At 39.6% G+C, this 19,016-nt stretch overlaps 2 protein-coding genes across 4 annotated transcripts; both read right to left on the minus strand.

The window, feature by feature from the left end:
• Positions 1-74: 74 nt before the first annotated feature.
• zgc:101540 (hsFATP2a_ACSVL_like domain-containing protein) lies at positions 75-9,320 on the minus strand. The gene is made up of 10 exons (XM_053319806.1): positions 8,804-9,320; positions 6,746-6,955; positions 3,260-3,418; positions 3,037-3,161; positions 2,750-2,944; positions 2,283-2,373; positions 1,722-1,920; positions 1,198-1,295; positions 923-1,053; positions 75-756 (listed from the first exon to the last, which is right to left on the minus strand). The coding sequence occupies exons 1-10, from the start codon at positions 9,276-9,278 to the stop codon at positions 580-582; spliced, it is 1,860 nt and encodes a 619-aa protein (XP_053175781.1). The 5' UTR covers positions 9,279-9,320; the 3' UTR covers positions 75-579.
• A 1,701-nt stretch (positions 9,321-11,021) lies between these two features.
• LOC128359319 (long-chain fatty acid transport protein 2-like) lies at positions 11,022-17,702 on the minus strand. 3 transcript variants are annotated; one of them, XR_008321435.1, is made up of 10 exons: positions 17,202-17,702; positions 15,995-16,204; positions 15,748-15,903; positions 14,976-15,100; positions 14,675-14,869; positions 14,496-14,586; positions 13,154-13,352; positions 12,971-13,068; positions 11,333-11,458; positions 11,022-11,207 (listed from the first exon to the last, which is right to left on the minus strand). XR_008321435.1 is itself a non-coding variant. In XM_053319807.1 (10 exons), the coding sequence occupies exons 1-10, from the start codon at positions 17,656-17,658 to the stop codon at positions 11,031-11,033; spliced, it is 1,839 nt and encodes a 612-aa protein (XP_053175782.1). In that variant the 5' UTR covers positions 17,659-17,702; the 3' UTR covers positions 11,022-11,030. The 3 variants fall into 3 exon arrangements, 2 of the variants coding, with proteins under 2 accessions (XP_053175782.1, XP_053175783.1); XM_053319807.1 differs by having other exon boundaries at positions 11,333-11,463; XM_053319808.1 differs by lacking the exons at positions 11,022-11,207; positions 11,333-11,458 and adding an exon at positions 11,658-12,431.
• Positions 17,703-19,016: the final 1,314 nt, after the last annotated feature.

Below are 19,016 nucleotides of genomic sequence, written 5' to 3' on the forward strand. Positions count from 1 at the left end.
CTGTAGGTTAATCAGTCTGTACTATTAGTACACACACACACACACACACACACACACTGATAAAGCTGCCTGTATATAACCTCAGAGCAGATAAAATGTACAATATGTGTCATGAGTAGGTTTTAAAGGTTTAATACCCAACGTTGTACCAAGTTAATTTACATATGATCAGAATCATTTTACAAGCAAATCTCAACTCTTATGCAAAAATGCTTTAGATGATAAAAAGATTCCAGCTTCAAATTAAAAAAAAAAAATGTACATGCTACAATTTAACTGGACAATCAGATATTATTTAAAAAAACTACTAATTATTATAAAAGTACAACAGTGGATGTGAGACAGACCTGTGTGTTACATACTGTCAGCATTATGGAAATACATTTACAAACACTGCAGAGATGCACAGTAGCTGTTAAAAAAAAAAGAAGAAGAAGAAGTGGTCTCTTCAAACATGGTGAAAAGTCCATCTGTCCCTGAGATTAGTTGTTGATGTTAACGAGGTCCATGAGTGAGCTCTTTCTTACATCGTCATAAACAAAACGGGTAACTTGAGGTTTTATTCTTTTTTTTTCTGTGTTAGAGTTTGATTTGCCGAGCACCTATCGCTTTGTAAATCTCCTCGGTTAGGGGAACGTACGACTTTTTCTCAGGTTCCAGGAAGTATAAAAGGTCTTTGATGAGCGCTGGGTTGAATCCCTCCTCCACCAGCTTCACTTTCTTCATCTTGAACGTTCCTGTCATCTCCAGGCAGGGCTGCAAAACACATTGCAGGGATTTAGGAAAGAGAGACAACACACTATCCATAAAATCAATGTGACGGATGAATGACATTGTAATCTCACTTTTCTTACATAAAAATGGTTCGGATGAGTTTGATGCAGTGTGTAAAATACATGATCATATAATTAAACAGCGTTACCTGAATCCTGATGAATCGGGGTCGTGCGTACGCAGGGAGGTAGTTGGTGACCTTGTTGTAGGCGTCCAAACAGTCAAACTCTTCCCCTTCTTTCAGAGTAACAGCCGCCATGCCGATCCGCCCCTCATGACCTTAACGGAGCATTTTTATTCACATACAGATGATGCTAAAATGAACACTACAGCACTTCACTTCACAATTCATTTTCATTTCTTAGACTATAGAACTTATGTGAAACATGTCTGGAGGTCTGTTTGTGACTTAAGCGGTTTTACCTTCAACTTTAACACCATAGACGTTTGCCTCTAAAATGCACTGAGCCATCGAGAGAGTATCTGCTACCTCCGATGTGGCGACGTTCTCTCCTTTCCATCTGTAATAAAAGACAGAGTTGTTGGTTTTTTTTTAATGAAGTCACAACAAAACAAATACAACTGAAAAGGAAAAGTCTTTATTGAAAGTGAAAACAGAACAAGATGGACTGCCACTTAAAATCTTATGCAGCAATTAGGCATCATCCTTAACAATTTCTTATCCTTAATTTCCTTTCAGTTCTTTTTTGTTCAGAAAACCCCCCAAATGTTTGCATCAGGTTGCAACAGCAGGTTAAATCCCCTGTTCTACACTGTTTTACCATCTGAACTATTTCTATTTACTCACTATTTAGTTGCTCTTATTTACTTTTTTTTTTTTACACAAGCTTAAAATAGTGATGTAGCCAAAATTATATTAATAGAAAAACCCTGTGAGAGAATTTTTTAAAAAACAGCAAAAATAAAAAAAAATCAACACAACTTGCCTGAAAGTGTCACCGACTCGATCCTGGAAGTACACAAAGTTCTCGTGGTCAAACCGAAGCAAGTCGCCAGTGTTGAAGTACAAGTCGCCTTTTTTCATGACGTTGTGGAGCCTCTTCTTCTCAGTCTGCGTCTTGTTGCCAGCGTAGCCAACAAAGGGAGACCTCTTAGTAACCCTTCCCACCAAAAGTCCCGTCTCACCTGACAAAGAGATGAAGAAATGAGTCCATCGGAGTTCCCCAGAGCCCAAAATAACATTCTTAAACGGCTGGTTTTGTCTGAGAATCTAAAACCTTAAATATTTAATTAATAATGATTTGGAATTGCTTTTTTACTCATTTTATTTCAGCTGTCTAAATGATAGTTATAATAGTTTAAGTATAGTAGTTCAAGAAAGAGCAGGTAGGTGCTGTACAATGGCTGTCCACGGCTCCTAGTACTAAGGATGGGTTAAATGCAGAGACTGAATTTCACTGTACAACTGTATGTGTGACAATACAGTACCTTAGATGATAAAACACAGGAATGACAGAGGTACGCATCCACCTGTAATACTGACTCACCTCTGGCTGCCTCGATGCAAAGACCCTCAGAGTTTCTGACGGGTTCCTCCTTCTCAATGTCAAACTTGATCAAAGTGTAGGGGAAGAAAAACTAGGAGGAAGAAATAAAAAGTTTAAAAGTCGTACAGTTTGTGGACACTTTTAACAGAAAATATTTGATTAAATTAGCTTTGCTTGGAAAACTGGACTGACGGTCTACAGCCGTGTTAGAGACTTTGCGACTCTGACCCTTAATTTGGAAAACACTGAAGTTAAAGATTACCAACTTTACAACCTACATCCTTAAAGACATTTCAGGGTTATCTAATAGTAAAGACATCTGACTTAAAACCACATGTGAACCTTATAGTGGCACTAAAGGCAAAGTCAGTGGATCACCAGAGTCAGTAAGATTCATCTTCTGGGGACCATAAATGGAGCCACGATACAGCTGTGTCTAAAAACACCCCAGATGTTCCTCCACCTACCCTGTGGACAGGATTGACTCGTCCAACTGCACCAATCTTGGATGTGTAATTGATGAAGCCGATGTTTCCCTCTGTGGCTGCGTACAGCTCTTTGACTTTAATGTCACCGAACCGATTCAGAAAATCCGACCAAACGTCTGACCGGACTCCGTTGCCAATGGCGATCCTCACTTTGTGGTTCTTCTCATTGTCTTTCTGTAGAGAAGGAGATGAACTCTTGATTCAAAACATCTGAGACTTACATCAGGACAATATAATTAATTTAAACACACGTCGGTCTGGATTACCTTGGGCGTGTTGCAGAGGTAGCGCATTGTTTCACCGATGTACTGCATCACTGTCACATTATATTTCCTGCAGTCGTCCCAGAACTGAGAGGCGGAGAACTTTCTCTTTAAAACCAGGGTCATACCTGCAATTAAAACCACATTACATACATTTCTACATCATCTTCTTCTGTGTAAATGCTTCCACTCTTAAGACTCATGAGAGGTTTTCGGGGATCATTACCTCTCTCGATGCCTCCGGCCAGCCCGATGAGGAAGCCTGCACTGTGATACAGAGGCAGATTGATGTAGAAGATGTCCTCTGATGTGGATCCACAAGCCGCCTGGACGAAGGAGGCAGCCCACACCCTCTCATGTGTGACAATGGCTGCTTTAGGCAAACCTTCCAAGGTCAAAGAAAGCAGGTACAGTTAGTATCCGGTAGAGTCTCTGTGCTTCAACAATATCTCTGGAGACGTTTGGCTTAAAATGATATTCCACCAAAATCTATCTTTTGAGACACACACTTCCTGTTGGCCTGAACGGAGCCTGTTAAGTGAGTTAAGTGATGAGGTACTAAAGGTCCTAAAACGCCCTGAGATCAGCCCAGTCCTGCCACATAATCCTGCCACATAATCCACTTCTCTGTTTTCCATTCACATGCTCTACATGTTCCAACAGGCATATTTTCTGTAAAGCTGCGTTAATCAATAGAGCTGCGATGACGAGTTGACAAGAAACAATTTTTGTAACCTATTACTCGTTGCAGCTGCTTTCAACTTCTCAGACATGATTTAATGCTTTTCTTTGTCATACATGGTAGAAAACTGAATAAGAGTAGAAAACAGGTTGTGGACTGTTTGTCACCTAGGAAACTATTATGTTCATTTTCATAATTTTCTACATTTTATAGGCAAGACGATTAATCGATTAATTGGCAGATTAATCAATAATAAAAATAATTAAAACTGCAAGCAGTGATGAACGGGCCCTCGCGCCCCCACGCATGTCGGGCTGCGGCTCGGTCGCAGAATGTAGCATCACCAAGGTCTTATGTCTCAGCTGAGTTAATTTCAGGTGTAAATACTTAAGATTATGGGAGTAATTAGTCAACGAATGAAGCAAGTGACTTACTGTTGCCAGTAGGTGGCGCTATGACTGTCACTAAATATGAGACTGTACATGTGTTCAGACCAGGACGCTGAACAAGCATATTAAATTTGGAAAAGCACAGACCATGTGGAGTGAAGTTATGAGGGTTTGAAATTTCATGGCGAAGCATCGAAATTCGCCGCTTCACCACTGCAACCAGGAATGACGGGGGAAAAAGCTTTTGATAACTTGTCATCTCCAATGTCTCAAGATGATTCTGTGTGAATTTGAAGTGGATGGGATGGAATCTGTAGGACTAGTGCGTTCAAATATGAGGCCTGGAAATGACCAAAAAAATCACCAAAATATAGCATTTTTCCCAAGATGGCCGACTTCCTGTTGGACTTAGGGTATGGGTCCAAATGGCGTTTTTGTGCGTCTGGAGATGATACATAAACCTACCGAGTTTCATTCTTCTATGTCTATCGGGAAGGCTGAGGTGCAATTTTGAAATATTCAAGGGGGCGCTATTGAGCCGTGTAGCCACGCCCATCCCATTGAAGTATATAGGATGTTAAATGAACCCACTCCAGACGTGTGTGTTGAGTTTCGTTACCGTGGAGGCATCCTTTGCCTCTGAAAACTGTAATCGTATTTTCATGGCGTTGAATGTGTTGTCATGGCAACGGTATTTGATGATGCGTCACGAGTTGCAGAATGTAGCATCACCAAGGTCTTATGTCTCAGCTGAGTCAATTTCAGGAATAAATACTTAAGATTATGGGAGTAATTAATGAACAAATGACGCAAGTGACTTCCTGTTGCCAGTAGGTGGCGCTATGACTGTCACTAAATATGAGACTGTACATGTGTTCAGTCCAGGACGCTGAACAAGCATATTAAATTTGTAAAAGCTCAGACCATGTGGAGTCAAGTTATGAGGGTTTGAAATTTCATGGCGAAGCATCGAAATTCGCCGCGTCACCACGGCAACCAGGAATGACGTGGGAAAAAGCTTTTGATAAATTTTCATCTCCAATGTCTCAAGATGACTCTGTGTGAATTTGAAGTGGATGGGATGAAATCTCTAGGAGTAGTGCGTTCAAATATGATGCCACAATTTGCATTAAAATCAATATTTTGATTCAAAATGGCCGACTTCCTGTTGGTGTTAGGGTATGTGTCCAAGAGACTTTTTGGTGCGTCTTGACATGATGAACATGTGTACCAAGTTTCGTTTCTCTATGTCAATCTGTCACGAGGGGCTCGCTTTTATTGATTTTGTAGGGGGCGCTATTGAGCCATTTTGCCACGCCCATTTGTGCAAACCATAAAATATCAAAATTTTCGCCAGGTCTGGCTTGCGTGCAAACTTTGGTGACTTTTAAAGCACGTTAAGGGGGGCAAAAAGGCCGTCGTTGTGCAAGAAAAAGAAAAATAATAATCCGGACAGATACAATAGGGCTTCGCGCTGGTCAGCGCTCGGGCCCTAATAATGAGTTGCAGCCCTACAAACCAATGATGAAATATATTATATTTGTTTGTTATATTAACAATGATGAAATTACTTTGAAAGGCATCGCTCATAGTGAGAATTATCACCTTTCAGTTTTACAGAGAGAGTTTTTTAAAGCATTTTTCAGATTGTTTCAGTTTTTTTTTTGTTCACACTCATCAACGTCATTTCTAGCAGCAGGCAGCAGTTTTTGGTGAAAACGTGCTCATAAAATACCTGCAAACCTCCTGCACCAGCACAAAAAAGCACACACATCAAAATGCAGCATCAGCTACTTGAGGGACTGTTGTTTTTCTCAGGAGTTGGAGGAGACTAAAATTGAGATAAAAGGAGCAAACAGACTCCCAGAAACATGACTCCTAATGAATGATAATGTTGCTCCATGTCTGCAGGGTGGGTTAACAGTCTCCCCTATCAGCATTATAAAGGTGTTGTGTTTACAGCTTTAGTTCATTAAACTCTGAGCTGAACCACAGTGATCGGTTGTTGTTAAGTTAAAGTTTCATCAGCAGAATCAGACTAACGTGTTTGTCCCTACAGACTCAGATCACATTAGAAGACCTGTAGGGACCCGTAGGTATGACGTGAGTAGAGAACAGGAATGTCCATCTCTAAGGTCAGGTTGTTTGCCTTTTTAACTTTAGTTCACCAGAGACATTTGACCACTTATTTCCTATTATTAAGACTGCAGGACATTTGGACCAAAATCCATTTACAACGACATAATTACTGCAGACTTGATGGATTACTGTAAGAACCCATTTAAATGATTTATTAATATTTATAATTGCAAGTGACTGACAACATTTTGCTGATGGCTTATTGAAAACTGAATCTTAAAACCCTTCATTAATGATTTACTAGTGTACCCCTAAAATATTACAAACACCTTTCAGTATAATGCAGCACACTTCCACAAGCACTACAAACTACAGCCTCCGGAATAATAAAGTTGAATCAACACCTTAACAAAACACTTTAAACTGAACCTGAACAGTTCAACCTTTGTGAAAGAGGGATTTATTGTACTGATATTGGATCAGATTTGTTTTATCTGACTGTTTTATGACACTTTTTCTTTTCATTTATCAGTGGTTGTTATCTAGGCGCCTCCTTCTGTACCTGTAGTGCCTGACGTATAGATGTAGAGGGCAGTGCTCCTGATGTGGATGTTGGCTCTGAGCTGCGGGGACAGAGGTTCATCTGAGGCCCGCGAAATCTTTTCAGATAAAGTGTTGATGCCCTCGATTTTGCAGGTATCTGACAGCAGGTAGACACTGATGCCCTGCTCTTTCAGTGTAGGCAAAATTTCCTCCACAGCGTCCTGCAGCTCTGCAAAAACAAACAACACACAGAGGCTTTCAGCTCTATACAATGTGGGGAGTGTACTGTTGTGCAATGCTGCACATGTCGGCCTGTATCATGTTACCTCACATCCCACCGGGATACGAGCACATGGTGCAGGCACATCAACTCAAATGTATGCCTTTCTCAGGAGTGAGACTAGAGCCATAATAGGAGCTTGGAGACATTTTGAGGGTGCAGTGTTACCTCTCATGAACTGGATCAGGAATGAAAGTGGAGCACATAGACTGCATCCATGAGGGAAAAAAGTGATTAAAACTTTTGTTCCTGATTTAATTTTCTGGGGAAACAGCTGTGAGTCGTCCACTGTCTTTACAAAAGTGTTTGTCTGGTCTGTATTCTCATAAATGTTCACTACTTTAAAAATCACACTGCTGTGGTTGTAAAACAGATTGAAGTTGGAATCGACAGAACAGAAAACAAATTAAATGTTTGAACAAATATATATATATTTAAAAAAAAATCTGGTGTGGTTTATTCGTGAGCAGATTTGCACATGATGAGGTTCTTCATATAATCATACACTAGCAACAACATTCACATATCAGGAAATTATAGTTGATTGTTCTCATGCATAAATAATGAAGTTAAATGTCACCAACATGTGTCACAGCATGAGGTATTACATATTTGAGATTTGGTATTTTGGTTTTCCTAAAAAACTTATTTCAGTGTGATGAACATGAATTTCAGTTTTTACACAGTTTATTTTGCATTTGTCCTGCAGACCAACACATGTTAATCATTAAGAGAGTGGTGATGAAAGCATTTAATGAAGCTTGATTTGCATTATTAGGCTTATTTTCCCCCCAAACCTCCCCTGACTCTCTATGTGTGGTGTGATAATCTATCTGAAAATGTATAGATTTGTTTGTGTTGACATCTCGTGGTGGAAAATCAACTCAGATCTGTCCATTTTAATGCATTTTAATGTCATAGCTGTTTTAGGTGGTGCTAATTAACTACTCAGCAGCTCATAGGTGTTCTTTTAAACTACTGCAGAGTCACTAATAGCCTCTGGTTTACTGTACAAAAAATGAGCTCAAAGTCATTTGCACAGTTGTGCTGTAATATGCACTATTAAAGCAGAATAGAAACTGAGATTATTATGGCCTAAAGGCAGGTTTCTGCAGTTTTACATAATGAGGCCCCTTTATTATTCCACTTTATACTGTGTTAACATGGTGAATATTAATAAATACACTGTTATGATCACACTACAGGGCAGAGTAGAGCAACAGAACAGCTGAACTGGATGACTCCATGTGAAGCTGGTTTTCTCTGCACCCGATGGCAACCTGCTTGTATCCAATGTTGTAAATGAATAGTGTAAAGTTTGTACTGGGCATAGTTTAATTTGTCATCGTTTTATATTTCATCCTAACTTATCTGTTTAATGATCTACGGAGGCTGAAAAAGAGGGCCAAGTAAGATTTTTATGGTACAGTGCGGCTGACCTTTCATTGTGATTGTAACAATGAATATTTGATTTGAAGTTGAGTGAGTAAATAAAACGGGGGTCAACTTGGCCAGCAGCTGGGGCCCTGATAGTGACCCATCATGTTATCAGCTTATCAAATATTTGCATGTCTATCTCAAAGGTAAAACAGTTGTCAAATGAATGTGTTTAAGCAACAAAAATCCATCATGAACATGGTTTTTTTGTTTTTTGCAAGAGTAACATTTCTAGCAGTGGCTCAGTTACATCAATGGCTCAAAGGCCTAACTGTACTTTGGACCTAACAAGCATGCATGTGCAGTAATGGTGGAGAGACAGAGAGCTGGGCCCCTCGTTTCTGCGCCCCTGACTCTTACCTGGAGAAGCGATGAGCACTTTGGCTCCGCAGCAGGAGAAACAGTGCAGGAGAGACTTAGATCTGATGTTGAAGTTGAGGAGAGCAACCGGACAGCCCAGCTTGGCCAGGCCGAGCCAAGTCCAGACGAAGCTGGGCTCGTTGGCCAAAAACAGGGCGACCGTGTCCCCCTCCTTCAGCTGGGCTTCAGCCTGCAGAGCTCTGGCCACCTTGTTGCTCTTTTTATCCACCTCGCCATAAGTGAACTGCTGACCTTCAAAGTGCAGGAGAATCTTGTTGGGATGCCTCTTCACTGCATCCAAGAAGCTGTCCAAGATGCTGTAAAAAGGTTTGATCTTCTTATATTTGACGAGCCTGATGCCAAGTTTAATGCTCCTCAGAATATAAGCGCAATCGTCCTTAAAATATGGGGAATATAATTTCAGGAATGCAAAGGACAGAATAGCCAGTCCGGCTAAAACTGTAAACCAGATCATTTTTGCAGGGTGCACCCGTTCATCCGTCAGTGGGAGTCAGAGGAACTCACAGTTACTTAGCTCAGAGAAATTTGTGACAAAGTTCACTCTTAGTCTACCCCTCCCACATTCCGGGTGTTTTCTGGTTGCCAGATCCTGTTTCCACACCAGCTCTGGACTGATTTTTTACACTTATTTCTATTCACATTTATGTTGCTCTCACGTGAAATTATTTCTCCATTATTCTCTACAACATACTTCTTTGATGAAATGTCTTTAAGAGTGAGTAAAAGTGAGTAAAAGTGAGTAAATATAAATGAGAAGCACTGATTCACAGCTGTGACACTTCCAAGTTTTCAGACTTCACTGCAGGTCATTTCCTCCTTTATTCATTTTCAAATTGACATAAAGTGTCAAAAATAACCAAATGACACAAATTCACTAATGCACAGTTATGATAAAAGTTATTTAAAGGTTTAAGATACTCTGTACATGGCAACTTTCATCAAAAATCCGCAATTTGAGCAGGAGGAATTTGAGCTACTCCTAAAACTGAACCGTATTTGTCTGCAGCTGTAAGGAGGGGGTCACTCAGGGGAGGGGCTAAATTACACACAATACTAAATCACCCAAACATCTGACATAACACTGCTGGCCTGCTGAAGAGTGAATGAAGAGCAATGATGTTCAGTTTGTGTGAGACTGCCATTGATGATTGTATTCAACAGTGCTGTTATGTAATAGTTTACTGTTCTAGTACATGGTGAGGATCTAATGAGACCACTTAGCTTCTCCTAAAATGAGACATGCAACTAATATATCCAACTGATATATTGGTCAGCTGATATTATTGATTATTGGCCCATATTGGCAGTTTTATAGGCAGTGTTTTTTAAGTATATTTGATGTCTATTTTAAATGTAGATTTAAAATATACAGGCACATCATGTTTTTATTTTCTGTTTTTTTTATTTATGGTTATTTATAACAGTTTCAGTGCATTTATGTCATTTTATACAATAAAGTTTATTTTCAAACTGTATAATATCATGCCTCTATTACATATCTTTGTTACAAGTGTTCGATAAATACATTTGAGGAATCATTGCAAGAAATGTGTTTTGATTTGTTTTGTATGTATAAGATTATCGGCCTAATATCAGTGTCGGCCACATATGTTTCCACGGCCGACTACAGTCACCGTGTCACGTGTGTGTCTTTAGTCATAGTCTGATCCCCTGTGGGCTCAAGGGCCACCACAACCAGGGTCACAACGCACCCAAACAGAGACTGAAGAAAGGATTTCTACTCTGGGAGCTGGTGGGTCAAACTGATCTGAACTTTACTGTTTTAAAAAGACACTGATTCATATTTATAGAGGTACAAGAAAAATGTATTATTCATTATGTAATAACAAACCAGTCAGTTAAATGAAATACTTAAATCCAATGTGTTACACGTTTCCAAACCTTAACTGGCTCAGAGTGTGTGACGAGGACTTCAGGTTTAAGTGCAGCTGATTTAAAACAAGCAAAGTTAAGTAATTACAAAAAAAGAAGCATGAAGATGAGCTGCATCAGATGTGCGAGAGGTGGATGGATGAGTGAGAAGGACTGCATGATCTCTGTAAAGTTATTTCGGGGTATGTGTGAAATCACAGCTGAAGTACAAATAAATCAGGTTCACAACGATAAATTACAACACCACATAACAAACCCTCAGATCCAGCAGTGATGTGTTAGCAGAGTGAACAGAGGGGCAACAAAAGCTTCTTTAAACTTTTATTTTCCCTGATGTAACCGCGTTGAATATATCCGCCGTGAGTGGGACGTAGTTCTTTTCCTTTTCATCCAGAAAATAGACAGGGTCCTTTATTTTATTGGGGTCGAAACCCTCCTCAATCAGCTTTGTCTTCAAATGCTTGAACGTGCTCGTAACATCCAAGGAACTCTGTAACCAACCACAGTATTATTAATTATTAGTTGAATTTTCTTTTACATTTAAAAACCAAATAAGGCTCTCAACACCACGGCTGAAACTATTGAGTGAAACTAAGACGACTGCAGTAAACATACCTGAATCCTCATGAAACGTGGCCTTGCGTAGGCTGGCAGGAAGTTTGCAAGATGTTTAAAAACATCTGTAGAGTCAAACATCTGTCCGTCTCTTAAAATGACTGCAGCCATTCCAGCCCTCCCCTCCTGATCTGTTAGAATATATCAGGGAGCACTAATTAACTTAAAACATGACTGATTAAATATTAATTCAGATATGTTGACGACTTCCTCTGCTGTCCAGTTTAATTAGCAGTAATTAGATCTTAAAGGGACAGTACACCGCTTTTACAATTAGTTTACATTTGTTTACTTTGTCAAATCAGATAAAATATCTTTTTTTTCAGAGCTTGATCCGTACTCAGCACACATCTCTCTCCCTCTTGCACAGTTTCTGACCTCTCTTCTATGAATTTGTCTTTTGCAAGTCCTCTTTTTTTAGCTGTCACCTTTCACTCAAAAATGTGTTTTTCCTTCTTGTTCCCTCAGTTGAATGTCTGAGCTTCACAGAGCAGCATGATGTATGAGCAGAGTTTGACACTAGAAGGCTGTTTTCACATTCATCTACTAAGGGGGGGGGGGGTTCTCTTAAATATTTTGTTGTATTTTCCTAAAATAAATTAACTTTGTTTTCTCCTTAAGTTGAGAGACGGTCCCTTGTATGAGCCTGTGGCCTCTTGACCTGTGTGGAGGGGATCTTTAATATTAAAATGCTTGAGTCCCCTTTAAATATAGACCGGGTGGTGGTCCTGGGGAAACGGGTGGTCAGTTTCGGGTTTCAGCCAGACTGAACAGACCAGGTATTGCTTACACCTGCCACAATTGGGTGCTTGAGCTCAGGTTACTTGTTCTGACACCGTGAATGAAGTTTAGCGTCTGCTGTCATTGTTGTAAATTCAGTTTACTTCCCCTCTGAATAGAGTTGTAGGTCATAACATGCCAGGTGCGTTTGATATTCATGCTGCACATTTGTTGTATCCCATCCAGGTCACAGTTCACTTATTTGAACTTCACCCTCTCTGTTGCCCACCCGTCCTTGGCAGCTTTACATAAACTATGACCCAGTTCAGGGGGTGGGATTCACTGAGAGACTCAGTCCACTAGGAGAGCCAGATTGAACCTGCTGATGCACAGACTACTGTCACTGAATAATAGGCCAAAGTTTATGATGAAGACATAGACCTTAACTGACCAGAGAAGTGTACACACCACTGGGAGGCAAGTTGCATTATGGTTGAGTTTATGATACGAGTTATAAACCAGGCGACTGCAAACAGAAGAGTTCATATCTCACACAAGGCCTTTACACTCTAATACCTGGTAAATATGACGCAATCAGAGGATATTTACTGATTTTACAATTTGACAAACATAGCTTGAATACTCCACATCAGTAACTGCACAGGTAATATGGTGTTCAGTGTGGACCTGTGTATTTGCCCTGAGCTTCAGAAGGAAAAGAAATTAAAATCAAGTTTCAGCTGAAGATGGATTTGGATGTTTGTAGACAAGTGTGAGAGGAATAATCTAATATCAACAACTACATCACTTCTAATAACTTTTTAGAGAAAGCTGAGGTTGTGCATGTTTCTGAGGTAAAGTTCCTGTCACTATTTCTGTTAAAACACACAAAAAAAGAAGATAAACTGTGAAAGTTACCTGGCACTTCAACTCCATACACATTGACTTCTTTAATGCAGTCGGCCAGCGTGATGACGTCAGCCACCTCAGTCGTAGAAACGTTCTCTCCTTTCCATCTGTTGACAATAAAAACAAACATGGAGGCTGTGTGCACTCTGGGGTTTTTAAGCTGCACATTACTGAAACAAAAGATGGACTCACCTGAAAGTGTCTCCAACACGATCCTGAAAGTAAATGAAATCATCTTTGTCAATGAGCACCAGGTCTCCGGTGTTGAAGTACAGGTCTCCTTTCTTCAAGACATCATGCAGCCGCTTCTTCTCAGTCTGCTGCAGGTCTCTGGTGTAACCACTGAACGGAGCTCTCACTGATATTTCAGACACCAGAAGTCCAGGTTCACCTGAGTACAGTTAGTACAAGGAAGTTAAATGTAACACCCTGTACTCACTGTGGACGCAGTGTGTTTGAGTATGATTTTGTATTTTCAGTCATGAATCAAAAAAATAAACCAATTCTTCTATTTTAATATATAAGATCTTTACAACACATAAGTGTAACGCAGCAGAAACTTTACTGCATTTTGAAAACCTTCCCTCTGCATGATGATTATAAAACGATGGTGTAGAGCACAGTGACCTGTCTAGATATAAGAGGGTATCATAATTCATTTAAAGCCCTCCAGCACTCACAAATTTGTTTTGCTTATTGTTACTTTACTGGGATGTTTAAGCTTCACTGAGTTTAACACAATTTTACAATTTTAACCCAGTTTAACACAATTTTACAACAACATCACAACTACTTTTTTAGGCCTGTCTTGGTCCAGTATTCAACTTAAGTGAGAGTGATATATCATCTCGATGCCTTCAGTATACAAACAAAAAGAATTGAGCAGTGAAATAGGACATGTTGTGTGTCCAGTGGTTGAACCTTTGAAATAGACAATATTCTAAAAATATTCATAGAGTCTGGGTTTTTCAATGGAGCAGGAGGAGATGATGTGCTTTTAATCATTTATGAGTCGTTTATTGAATTGTTTGTGGGGGAAAACATTAGACAACAATGTTTTAAATGTGTCTTTATGTATTTTAGAATCACTGAATTCTGACTACACTAATCAGGACCAGGGGAAGGATTTTAAACACCACAATTTGATACCTGGAAATTCTGTAAAATCATCAATTACTTTTACATCATTTTTTCAAGTTTAGTTCTTTTTTGTTTGTAAAACTCTTGGAGTTTCTCTAAATCATGATCTAAAAGTTGTTTAACATTTGTGTCTACTCCACTGGGGATTCATTTTATTATATTTTAATCTATTCTATTTTTTATGCATTTCTTCATTTTTCTGGGCCTAAGAAACAGTCAAATATGAGGATGTTGACTCTTAATACTGGCATTCACATTTCAAAAGCACAAGATGTGTAACTTTTAAATGATAAATGATGATAAGTGATGATACGTGATAAGTTCACTTCAGGTGCCCATATACCCATAAATAAGTGTGTCCACAGTGGTATCTACAGCTCTGGTACTAATGTACCTTTGGCAACTTCTATGCAGAAACCAGATGAATCCCTCAGAGGTTCTCCTTTGTCTACGTCATATTTGATCACAGCGTAGGGATAAAACCTCTGTAAGACAACAAAAGAGAAGAAAAAAGAAAAAGACGGTCATTACCAGCTTTTACACATGAGCTCAATTTAAAAAACAGACTTTTACCTTGTTGAAAAAGGTGTCTCGACCGATGGCTCCAATCTTGCCGCTGTAATTCATCAGAGAAAAATTCCCCTCTGTTGCTCCGTAAAACTCTCTGATTTTAATGTTTCCAAACCTGCATAAGAAATCTTTCCAAACATCCGGTCTGATCCCGTTGCCCATTGCGAGTCTCACTTTGTGGTTTCGATCACTGAGTTTCTGTCAGTGAAGAAAATTGTAAGAAACATGAGAAGGTTTTAAGTTGTGGTGACCTTCAGGGAGACTATCAGTTACTATTAGTGCTGTGACATCATGCAGTGTGTACCTTTGGTGTGTTGCAGAGATACCGCATAATTTCTCCAATGTACAGTATGACAGTGATGTTGTATTTTCTGCAGTCGTCCCAGAACTGAGAGGCTGAAAATTTACTCTTCAAAGCAACAGTGATACCTGCACACAGCAATGAGATGACAAATAAAAAAAACCTTATGGAACAAAACTGGAAAACTGTTCCTGGAGTTTGCTTCCATATTCTGAGACTGCTCAGCATCCACTACAGCACTACATCCCATTGAAAGAAACAAGAGAGGTATTGTGTTTTGTCCACAAAATATAACCATATAATTCACTCATTTACAATTTCCTCTCTGGGTGCTACCTGGAGTACTCTGACTGAAACCAGGATATTGTTGCATGGAAACACCTGATCCATGTATCTGAACGTTTGGTGGCTGAGATGGTGAGCAATCGAAACTTCTCAAATACATATGTACATATTTTAGCCAGAAACTAATCCAAAACATGCAAGTGGAAAATATGAACAACTCATGGAAGAACCTCAGAAACAAAGACTTCGGAGAAGACGAACATGTTTTTGGGCACAATCTTACGTCAGTTCGATGAGGAAGTAGAAGCAACAAAAAGGCAAATGAAGCAGGGAGTATTTTTACATACATTCACCTCAAGTTTTGTAACTTTGAGCATGTTTAACGTAGACATCCGACATTATAACAGAATATAAATGATTGGAAAACAAACCATGTATGCTGTACTTTTGTTTAACATCTTATCAAATATAAAGCTAAATGTGTATGTACCCATCTGGATGGCTGCGGTGAATCCAATGAAGCCGGCAGCGTGATAAAGAGGGAGGCTTATATAAACCACATCTTTGGCAGTCACTCCTGATATAGACTGAAGAAAAGACATGGCCCACAGTTTGCTATGAGTGATCACAGCCGCTTTGGGGAGACCTATTGAAGAGAAGTTTAAAAGGTGCATGAAGTGTGGAGACGGCTTCATTTTACTGTGAAATCTTGAACATCGACAGCTGATGGGGTTTACCTGTCGTCCCTGATGTGTACACATAGACAGCCGGACTCTGCAGGGTTAAATGCGATCTTAAATCCTTTGGCAGAGGCTCAGAGGAGACCTGGCTCATCTTGTCTTTGAAGCTCTCCACACCTGCAGCTTTGCATCTGTCAGCCAGGATGAAAACAGTCACCTGCTGCTCCAACAGACTGGGCAGGACCTCCTCCACAGCATCCTGTAACTCTGGAAATAAAACCCAAAGAACAAAGGATTTACAAAGATAAAGAATGACCATTGCCTCCTTTGCCTCCCTCCCTCCCACTCCACCCACCCTGCACCTTCTAGACACAGAAAACACTCATATTAAGGCTTTTACTACAGTAATCACTTCTTTCTGGCATGAAATAATTCTGGTTTTGCCTTGTGCATGCCTGCAGCCCATTGCTCCTCCTCCTCATGCTTGTTATGTCTATGAGGAGCTTTCCATTTCAAACTATTAGTCACTTGGCAGCTATGAGACCAGCTAGCCAGAGATGTCTCTCTCTCTTAACATAGAAGCTGTATATATATATCTGTTTTATATCATGGGACTATTTTAAGATGTTGATGACCATGTTTCCCCAGGATTTGTAATACTGGCTAAACCTTTTGTCTTACTGGCTAATTTTATTTACTTTATTTACATTTTCTAATCATTTTTATCATTCTTATTTTCTCTTGTGTACATTGGTCTCAATTTTTTCTTTTTTTTCCTTTTTAAATGTGCTTTCTTTGCTCTTTTCTTTATGGTCAACACTAATTTCTCACTTATTATCAGCTTGTCAATCAATCTATATAAATAAAGTTTGATTGATTGGCTGGTTGATTGATTGATTAACCAGCCAAGTGGTTCAGAATAGTGATTGGCATTTTGAGTTGTTACATTAAGGTTGCATAAGATAAGTCAGGCCTTGAACTCCTGGAGGATTACACACCATTAGATCTAGAGAACATAATGTACTACTTCAGTGCAAGGTTTGAGGCATTTCATTACTTCCATTACACTTCATGCTTACGCTTCACTGTATTAGAGGAAAATATTACACACCTAACTTTTTTAAAACTTTGCATAAAACACATAACAGCTTATAAAATATTAGATTAAACTAATAGTAGCATTGAATGCATGACTTTCACTTGCAGCAGCAGTGTTATTTGTGTTACTGCTCACTTCCTCCACCTCTGAAAACATGACTCCCACCTTCAGCAGCCACCAGAGTCTTCGCTCCGCTGCAGCTGAAGCAGTGCAGCAGAGACCTGGACCTGATGTTGGAGTTGAGAAACGCTGCGGAACACCCGAGCTTCACCAAACCCAACCAGAGCCACAGGAACATGGGCTGGTTCCCGACCAACAGCGCCACCGTGTCCCCTTCTTTAACGCGTCCGGTCTGCAGGAGGACTCTGGCGGCTCTGTTACTGAGCTCATCCGCGTCTCTGTAGGAAAAAGTCTCATCTTTGAAATGGATGAACGGCTTGTGTGGATGAGTCTGCGCCACGTCTAAAAACCGATCCAGGATGGTGTAATTCGTCTTCATGTAGGCGAGGACGCGGCGCCTTACTTTCAATTTATTTAGGACGTATTGGACATCCTGGAAGAAGTAAGGATAGCGGAAGACAAGGCCAAGCAAAGCAGCTACAGATATCAACCAGAGAAACATGTTTAAATGTCACAAATACTCAGCGTATGATTGTTATATAACTACAGGAAAAGTGTCAGGGGCCAAAAAAACAGATGCTATAAAGAAGAGGAGGAGCACAAACTCCAACATGCTGAAACACAGAGTAGAGAAAGGCAATTAGTTCAATCATTATGTGCACTAGATTAGGAAACAAATTAAACCGAGGTGAAGTTGGTTTGATATTGGATATTCGGATATTCGACAGATATTCAAAATAAGGAACTGTGTCTTTTTTTTTCAATACCCCCTAAGCCATGTGACCTAGTGACTCCAAACCAATGCAGAATAGTTCTCCTATGTAGTACCAACCACACACACCTTTTTTTACACCCATTGTATGCACACTCTATTTTATATGATTTTTTAAAAGGAAAATACATTATTTCCTATAAGGAACTGTCTCTTTTTTTCAATACCTCCCAAGCCATGTGACCTGGTGACTCCAAACCAATGCAGAATAGTTCTCCTATGTAGTACTACTAGTAAAAAAAAAAAAACATTTGAGGCTGGAGCCAGTGAAGTTTGGGCATTTTCACTTAAAGTCTACAGCTCTGAGGTTGTATTTAGCCACAGCAGGTGATCTGAGTTAAACACAATGTGCAGTATGATGAGAATGTGATTAGTTTGGCAGATATTTGGCCATAAACCAAAGTCAGAGGATAAACTTAAATCTGTGACATCACTTAAGACTTAAGTGATTACCACAACGATCCGTCCAACAGCTGTCGAGATGTTTCATTCAACGTCACAAACGTGAACCTCATGGTGCCACAAGAGGAACTGTCATATCTCCAAAGTCAGTAAGACACCTCATCAGGGCAACATGAACGTTACAAAATTGTGCAAATCCATCAAGAAGTTTAAATATTTCACAGAATCAACGAAAACTCTGACCTGCTGTTGGCACAATCCGTCTCATAGATAATTTGGTCTGAATTAAAATGGTGGAGTGGCATTGCTATCCCTGATTTCAGATTAAATTATCATCAACATTGTCCCTGATAAATTTACTGTCGATCAAGAAATCTCTTAACCATTTTTCGTCCGGCTGTATCGGCTTACAAATACAAATGAATTATTGCTTCTGAATGTGTGGAAAGGTCATTAGATTTATTAAAAATGAAATTAAAGCAACATATAATACACATGTATAATGTATGCACAGCATATCTCATTAACTTGATATTAAATATTTTAAAATATAAAAATCACAAACACACTGGAGTCCTTCTGATCCCAGAGAGAGAAAACTGAACAGTGACAGTTTATCTGGTACTCAGAGTGCAGCCGGTATCTAATTCACAGGTTAAAAAATTACAGTGTGAGCAGAACTACGA

Source organism: Scomber japonicus, chromosome 5, assembly GCF_027409825.1.
Source record: "Scomber japonicus isolate fScoJap1 chromosome 5, fScoJap1.pri, whole genome shotgun sequence".
NCBI lineage: Eukaryota > Metazoa > Chordata > Actinopteri > Scombriformes > Scombridae > Scomber > Scomber japonicus.